Source organism: Cricetulus griseus, chromosome 6, assembly GCF_003668045.3.
Source record: "Cricetulus griseus strain 17A/GY chromosome 6, alternate assembly CriGri-PICRH-1.0, whole genome shotgun sequence".
Taxonomy (NCBI): Eukaryota; Metazoa; Chordata; class Mammalia; order Rodentia; family Cricetidae; genus Cricetulus; species Cricetulus griseus.
The window spans coordinates 27,072,195-27,080,625 of NC_048599.1; the positions used below are offsets into that span (position 1 = coordinate 27,072,195).

The 8,431-nt window shown below is 54.7% G+C and overlaps 1 protein-coding gene across 1 annotated transcript; it reads left to right on the forward strand.

The window, feature by feature from the left end:
- Positions 1 to 3,225: 3,225 nt before the first annotated feature.
- Foxs1 (forkhead box S1) lies at positions 3,226 to 4,696 on the forward strand. The gene has a single exon (XM_027421483.2). It carries the CDS (start codon positions 3,467 to 3,469, stop codon positions 4,454 to 4,456), a length of 990 nt encoding a protein of 329 aa, XP_027277284.1. The 5' UTR covers positions 3,226 to 3,466; the 3' UTR covers positions 4,457 to 4,696.
- Positions 4,697 to 8,431: the final 3,735 nt, after the last annotated feature.

The following is an 8,431-nucleotide window of genomic DNA, read 5'->3' on the forward strand; positions in this document are numbered from 1 at the left end:
CGCAGGGGACAGCTGCTGGGGGTGCCTGCTACCTTCTAGCAAATTCTCATCCTGGAGCCTGCAAGGGGCACCTGAGTGCCTCAGCTCCTGCTGTGACATCTGGAGCCCAGAGTGCTCCTGTGTGCTCCTGTGGGTGGCTCTCGAGTTCGCCCAGCATCTGTGCAGGCAGCGTGCTGGTGGAGACCACCTGGAGAGCGAGTGCACCTGCCACACACAGGGTAAGCGCCCACAGTGTGCCCCGGTGACACAAGCACAATAGCCTGGACAATGGAGAGCGCTAACTTGTGATGGTGGCCACAGGGGAGTGATCATCGCTGGGAAACAAGACACCACACAGAGGCACCAAAGATGAGAAAGAACATGGGTATCAGGGCTTGTGGCAGATTCCTTTTAGGCCTATAGGGGGCGTAGTTAGGGGCAGCTTTGGTCCTTGGAGATGAGAAGAGCACAGGACTTGGGCACATGCTTAAAGTAGGCTTTAGGGACAGTGGGCACATGGCAGGCATTGATGAATAGCAATGGGCAGAAGATGGGCACAAAGGCATGGAGTGGTCATATAGGAGTAGGGGGCAAGGGACATAGACACTGGAGCATGGCGTAGACGGCCCTGGAGTAGGCGGGGATAGGGACATGGAAGTGGGCACAGGGCACAGGCACACAGGGGATGTAGGTGTGGGATGTGAGCACAAAGCAGGCACCAGGTGAGATGCAAAGTTCTTTGCCCCTCTCTCATAGTCTCTGTGCCCGCAGAGCTGCAGGCCCACCTGTAGGACAGCCACACCAAGCCTGAATAACCAGATCAGTCTGTGCTTTGGTAAGGAGAACCCAGGTCCTGCAGACCAGCCAGAGGCGAGGCTCATTGTGGCTCCTGTGAGTCACTCCCTCTTCTCCAACCCCTATCCAAATGGCCTCTTACTGATGGTCCCTAGACCTAGCTCCCCCTCTTCCCAGCTCCCCGCCTCCACACTGTACCACTCTCCAGTCTGTGTGACTCAAAAATGAGCAAGACTCCAACCCAGAATGTGGGGGATGGGTTGCCTCATGATCAGATGCTGCCGCAGGTGGAGCCAGTCTTGGCTCACCAGCTCCTCCTGCGCTGGAAGCATCTGTACCTTGAGGCCTCACTAGATGCCCAGACAAGCACCCCTAGCCACATCCCCCACCTTCTGGCAAAGCAGAATGACTCCTAAGTCAGCTGCTTCCTCCTTCACAGCTACTAAAAGCAGTCCACCACTGGGTGTGAGGCCTTCACCCTCAACCTTGCCCTCCTTGAACCAGTGGAGAGCTCTGCCCAGGTCACTGGACAGCAAAGTCCAAGATAGCAGTCCCCTGCTACTCTGGGGCTAGAGCCTTGGAATGCCGGAAGTGACTGGCAGATGGGTATAGGGGTCAGCTGGAATTTGACCTGGAGGCCCCTTGAATTTGAAGCAGATGTGGAGCAAAATGACTTGTCACTGGTCCAACGTGACTACAACTCATTCCTTAGAGCCAGCCGTACCCTGACACAAAGCTCTTCTGGCTTGTTTAAAGCACTGCTTCCCAGTGATTAGACCCTAAGAATTGTTTAGAGGAGGGTCAACTATCAGCAAAAGAGCCCTACTTCCCAGGTGCTCTGGGTTTCAGGCCCTTTGTCCCACCTATCATTTACATTTCAGGGGTACTGGGTGTGTTCCCCAAACAGAACACTTGCCCTGAATCCTGGGCTTTGAACGCCAGTAGCTAAAATGCCAGTACCTGTGGGACTCTGTCTTTGGATAAATGAACACAACTCTAAAGCAGAATCCAAGACTAGAGGCCAGCTTCTCCCCATGACCTGATGATCTTTACAGATAGGCACAGGGGAACTACTGAGGACAGAGGGGACCCTTCAACAAGCAGCATGTCCTCCTCCTCCTCCTCCTGCCTTGTGAGCGAGGAGGTGGCTTATAGGATTTTGATTATGGATGCCAACATAATAAATCTCTTTAAATAACACATCAGCGAGCCTGCTTCTTTTTCTACTTTTTTAGTACTAGGACTCAGACTCTGGGCCTTGTGCATTCAAGGTACATGTTCTGCCCCAGAACTACCCCCAGCCAATAAGTCACTTCTGTGAGGAGAAAATGATCTGATTTAACAGAGGGCCCAAGTACACTGCATTTTTCCCAGTCGTCCCAGGAATGTTTATTGAGTTCCTGCTGTGCTCCAGTGTACAGTGCTGTATATGGGGGACAGAGCAGAACAGCGTCGTCTTTAGGTGTTTGGAGCTCACAGCCTGTTTCCAGCTGAGGCCCCATGGCTGTCCCCACTCCTGACCTTCACAAATGTGATGGTGTTAAGGAGTTACAAAAGACCTGATTTAAAACCAGGGTTATCATTCACTAAATGTGCAACCTCGGGAGGTTAGTTAGCTAACCTCCCTGGGCCTCCGGTCCCTCGTCTGTGAAGATCTCTGCAGCAGGCTTGGTGTGAGGTGTGAGTGCGGACAGGGTGCATGAGCTAGCCAGGCCCACAAGAGGTGGCCACAGACTGGGAGGGTGGGGGAGGCAGAGAAAACATTGAAAGGGCTGGCTTTGTCCTGGTCCTTGCTGTACCCAGCTCCAGGATGAGGTTGGGGGAGTCTGATTTCACAGGACGTCCAACCCCTCCTCTGTACTAGGCTCTCCCAGGGCCCCAGCTTCTAAGGGATCCTGTTGCATCCTCACCATGGCCTTGGACAGTGAGGCAGTTCCGTTTCAGAGATGGGAGGTTGAGAGCTCGGCCCAGAAGGCTATCCTCCCGACACCAGTCACTAGAGGGCGCCAGGGCCCAGGGGAACGGTGTTGAGCAACCTCCTTACTGTCCTTGCAGTTCTCCGGAGTCCACAGACCAATAACCAGGGCCTGGAATAGTGGCCCAAGGGCTCCACAGTGTGGGAAGGAGGTGGCAGAGAAGAGGAAAAGCCAGAACTAGGGTACTGGAGAAGCCCCTGCAGCTTTTCCCACTCCTCAGGGACACTGCTTAGATTTTACCCTTCTGGTCACCTGCTCCGCCTCTGGTCATACCTGTGTCTCTGCAGTCCTTCTGTCTGTCTCCAGGTTCCTTCATTCTTTCCCTCTACTGTGACTGGCACTCTCTCTGTATGCTTATTATATCTCTCTGAATGTCTGGTCTCTCTCTCTCTCTCTCTCTCTCTCTCTCTCTCTCTCTCTCTCTCTCTCTCTCTCTCTCTCTCTCTCTCTCTCTCTCTCTCTCTGTCCCTCTCAATGTCTCTGCCCTCCCACCTCTTCACCCTGCAGCGGCTCACTGCTGGCCTCTCTTGCCCGCCTCCTTAGACTTGAAAAGGGCGGTGAGAGAGGAGGGAAGGGCAGTGTGGTGGGCCCACCTCTTTTTGCCTTTCTAGGCTGGGAGGCTGGACCAGTGGGTCTTTTAACGGCCTGGGCAGCCTGTGCAGATCGCCAGCCCTGAATGCCGTGCCTGGCTCTGCAGTCCCAGCAACACAGTCAGCATGCAGCAGCAACCGTCGCCAAGATCCTTGGCTCCTTCTGCAGAGCCCACCAAGCCCCCTTACAGCTACATAGCCCTGATCGCCATGGCTATCCAGAGTTCACCGGGGCAGCGGGCCACCCTCAGTGGCATCTACGGCTACATCATGGGTCGCTTCGCCTTTTACCGGCACAACCGGCCGGGCTGGCAAAACAGCATCCGCCATAACCTGTCTCTCAATGAGTGCTTCGTCAAGGTGCCCCGCGACGACCGCAAGCCAGGCAAGGGCAGCTACTGGACCCTGGATCCGGACTGCCACGACATGTTCCAGCATGGCAGCTTCCTCCGTCGCCGCAGACGCTTCACCAAGCGCACAGGTGCCCAGGGCACCAAGGGCCCTGTCAAGGCAGACCACAGACTCCTCAGAGCTGCCAGCCCAGACCCAGGAGCCCCCAACACCACTACTGGCAGGCTGTGCCCATTCCCACCAGAGGCGCCAAACCCCAAGGGTCTAAACTTTGGGGATCTGATGGGGTCGTTGCCAGCCAGCATATGTCCGGCAACTAGTGACGCCAGGCCCCAGCTGGCCACTGAATCCAAAGAGATGTGCTCGCCCAAGTCTGCATGTCCAAGGGAGCTCACTGAAGCCACCTCGCCCTCCCCGTGCCCAGCATTCAGCTTTTCGGCTGCCTTCCCTGAAGCTGAGAGTCTTGGCAAGGCCCCCACACCTGGAGTGGCCCCTGAGGGCGCCGGGAGCAGCTACCAGTGCCGGATGCAAGCGTTAAATTTCTGTATGGGAACTGACTCGGGCCTTGAACATCTCTTGGCCTCTGCAGTACCCGCCCCTGCACCCTCGACTCCTTCCGCCTCTCACCGGGCCCCATTGCCCTTGCCAGCTGACTCCAAGGAACCCTGGGTGACTGGGAACTTCCCTGTCCAGGGAGGTTCCGGGTACCCCCTGGCGTTACCTCCTTGCCTTTACCGGACACCAGGAATGTTCTTCTTCGAGTGATTGACTGCAGCAGTCGCTTCGCAGGGCCTCTGTGAACTACTCTCTGAAGACCCTGGCTGTGGGACCTAGGGCACTCTTCAAGGACCCAGCCCTGGCAGGCCAAGGACTGTGAGGACCAGAAGGCCGAAGTGAGCCATCAGCCAGGTCCCGGGGCCTCCTGACAAACTTGGGATGAGGGGAGGTGGGGCCCTCGGATTTTCTCTGTGGTTCTCAGGGCTAATAAAGCCAGTGTAATGGTGAGGGTCTGTCTTCTGAATAGCTGGGGCTAAGGACCAGGATTCTGGGTTCTATGTGGGGCACTCTGATATTGGGGGTACAGCAGGGGTTGGGAACTCATCTGAAAAGGTCCTGCTTGAGACTTTCTCCTGTTGGGGACTTTCTTGGGGAGTTTCCCAGGAAGGGAAAGTAGGGCATGAGGGCAGGCAGGGGGGAGGTGCAGCCAAGATCCACAGAGTATGGGAAAGTTGGGCTAGCCTAAGAGGCTGCTTTCTGTCCTTGAATTGTAGCTGGACACTCTTTATGAAGCCTCATCATGCCTACTGCCACACCCTACCAGGCTTGTTTCTGTCCTCTTGCCTGGGTTCTAGGGACTATCAGGCCCATTTACAACAGTAGGAGCCCAAGCTCACTCCAGCTCCAGGGAAAGTTCAAAGGACTGGCAGAGAGCAAAGGGTACCCAGGTCTGTGTGGCTCTGACTCAAACTGAGGGGGGAGAGCTGACCCCAGGCAGCATAGGATGGCCCCAGAAGGAGGAGCTGCATCTTTCTGAACACCAGGGCAGAGAAGACACCCTTCACCCTTGTGCAGACAGGGAATCCAAGTCTTAAAGGCAGCACCCATCTTTATTTGAACTCTCCACAGTAACGGAACCTCTCCTGGGTCCCTGAGTCCCTGAGGTCTCCTGGTGACTTTTTGCCAAAATCATATTACATTTATTTGTGAGTGTGAGAGCCCCCTCCCCTTCCCCCACACACACAGAGGCAACTTGTGGGAGTTGATTCTCTCCTTCCACCAAGTGGATCCTAGGGATGAAACTCAGGGGCCGTTACCACTTAACGCCTTCTCACCACCCTCCTGTGACCCTTTATAAACACATGCAGAGGCAACTGAGTTCCAAGCTTTGCTGTGAACTAACTATTCTCTTGGGTAGAAGATGAGAAATGGTGGTTTGCATTGTACCCACCAGAGGAAGAGACAGGAACCTGAGACCTCATTGTTGCCCCAGCACTGCAAGGAACAGAAGCAAAAGGCTTCCTGAGTCTTGTCTCCTCTTCTGCACCATGGGTATGGGCTGAGGCAGAGGGGCCATAGTGCTGGTGTGCCCCCATTTTAGTCTTCTACAGAGAGTCCAGAAGGCCTTATGTCCCATGAGGTGGTACCCAGTAGCTGCCTTTTCTCAGGCAGGTGGCCTGGTCTCCTCCCCAAGTCCTTTCCTGGGCAGCTTAACTGCCAACTTCAGCTTCTGTGGCTCCCTCCTCCCTTCATGGGTCCCCTGAGGCTTTGGAGGAAGCTGAGTTGGCTGGCCTGACTGAACTGTCTGGTTCCCACAGACTCCAGAACTGAGGTGGAGGGGGACCTGAGGGGTGCAAGCTTGCCATGACTGGAAGCCGGTGGGGGAGGGGGATGCCTGACCAGCTGGGGAAAGTGGACTGCTCCCTCCTCCCTCCTCATTTCCCCCTCCCAACCATGCCTGCTGCACCCCAACCAGCAAAACAGTGGGCTGTTGGGAGTGAAGGTAGCAGGGTCCTATGTGGTGAGGGACACAGATACACAGAGGAAGGGAACCCTTGTGTGATCTGGGGTCAGCATGTGGGAAGTGTGAGTGTGGTTATGCTGACTGTGGTGACACAGTCAGTTAGAGACAGGACACAATCCCCAGTGGTGATTCTTTCTCAGCTGGGTCAGAGAAAGACGCCACGGTTGGGCACTGTTCCTTGCTTTGCATTCCTTCGGAGCCCTGGTGACCCCAAGTCCCTTCTCAGCCTGTATCCTAGGAAGATGGGAAGCCAGCACGATGTTCAGCCTCTGAGCCCAGTGCCCATGTCTCAGAAGAGAAGACTGAGGCAGTATGAGGAAGGCTCTTGTCTCTGTTCCTTCCAGTGCTTATGCTGGGGTGACAATGAGACCCCGGTTCCTCTCTTCTCCTTTAGTTGGTACTCCCCATACCACCACACCACTAGTCTCCACCCAAGGGAGTAGCTAGCTCGTAGAGAGTCTGTGAACAACCAGACTGAGGCCTTGCAGCCTTGCATTCCTGGGCCTTGGGAAGCAGGACAAAAAAAAAAAAAAAACAGCCAAACTCAGTTCTAGCCACACCTCCCTCTGTCCTTAACCACCAAGACTTGTTGTCTGTCAAGAAATGGTGATATTTCCAAGTAGGCCTTTCCTTGGTATAGACCTAGCTGGAATATAATCTTGGACCAGGTCCATCCCTCTGAGCCTTGGTTTTGCACTCTTTGTCCAAGGGGTAGAAAGTGGGCAATCTGATTCTGGGTCTGGGTCTCAGGGGAGTACGTGGCCTGGGGGACAGCCCACGGGACATCCCATCCATGGAGGTAGTCCCATCCATCGAAGTACTTGGCCAGGAGGCCTGGACATCAGGGTCTCATGCTACCCTCTGCTCAGTACTCAGTGGGACCTTCCCATGGGGCATCCTCCCTTCGAATTCTTTCTGTGGCCAACAGATACCTCTTGCCCGACTGCCCCTATTGGGAGATGTATGGAGCCAGTAAGAGCTCCTCATCTAGGTCAGTCTAGATAAAGCATCTTGATATAGATGCTCGTGGCACAGGTCACACAGCAAGGCACAACAGAGTTGTCTCCTCAACCCACCCATTCAACTCTTAGGACCAGGGATGTGGGGTGTGACACCCCGGGGACCCCTTCAGTGGAAGCTCATCTGTCTCCAGTCCCAATGCCAGGGACCACTTCCTCCTCTTCAGAAAATTAGAGCAGAATGGGTCCTGAGACCACATCAAATCCTAAAATGGTAGAATCGGGATTTAAAAATATTCCAGAGTTCTTAATCACGGCAGCTCAGATTCTTGGAATGCACAGTTGACAGTGTCTGCTGGCCCTCTTACATTATGTACATTCCAGGAAGCAGGAAGGGCCTGTTCCAAAAAAACGCAGTGACCTTACTGGACTGTTACTACCTGCTGCCATTTGGTCTGGCTGTCCAAGGTCAGAGTGCCCACTTGCCTTCAGAGGGGCATGGATGGGGTTCCCACCACACCCCAAGGGCCCACCTCACTCACAGACTCCTCCACTGCGCTTATCACAGGCGGGCCTCCCGCCTACTGCTTCCTTCCCTGCTGAAGGCATTCCCCTGCCTGAGTTACAAGTTGCTCATGCCTTCCCACACCCCCAGACAGCATTTGGCTGGTGAGAGACCCTCTCCCCCAGAGGGCGGCTTCCTGCAGCTGCCACAATGATGAGAAAGCAGGGGGAGGTTGTGTTGGCCTGGCACATGGGCCTGTTGGGAGTGTAGGAACCCAGGAATCCAGGCCCAACACCCCTTCTCTGACCAAGCTCCCATCATCCCATAACCCAGGCTGTCAGAGGCAAGGCTGCCTCAGCGCTGTCCTAGTTGTGTGGCCTGGGAAAAGCCACTTCCTCTCCCTGTTTTCTTCAGGGTACAAATGCAGTGTTCATCCCCATGGGGCTGCTGTGAGGATATTATATGCTAGCATTTGCAAAGTGCTTAAGGCAGAGCCTGACACTCAGAACTGCAATATAAATGATAGTTAAAGGAAATAACCCTGTATCTGGGGGCTGATGTAACCCCCACCAAGACAGTGTCTAGCTGCTGCAGAAGAAGTAGACAGAATGTACAGGAAGGACTAAACGATGCTGTGAGCTTAAATTCTGTCCTCTCAGTTTCTTGCTGTGTGGATTTGCTTATCTGAGCCTCGGTTTCCTCTGTAAAATGGGGTGCTGCCTTTTGATGCCCAGTACTGGCGTGTGGGGTCCCAT

Excerpts from the sequence above, each read along its gene's own strand:
- Foxs1 (XM_027421483.2), top strand. The coding sequence starts at position 3,467 with ATGCAGCAGCAACCGTCGCCAAGATCCTTGGCTCCTTCTGCAGAGCCC.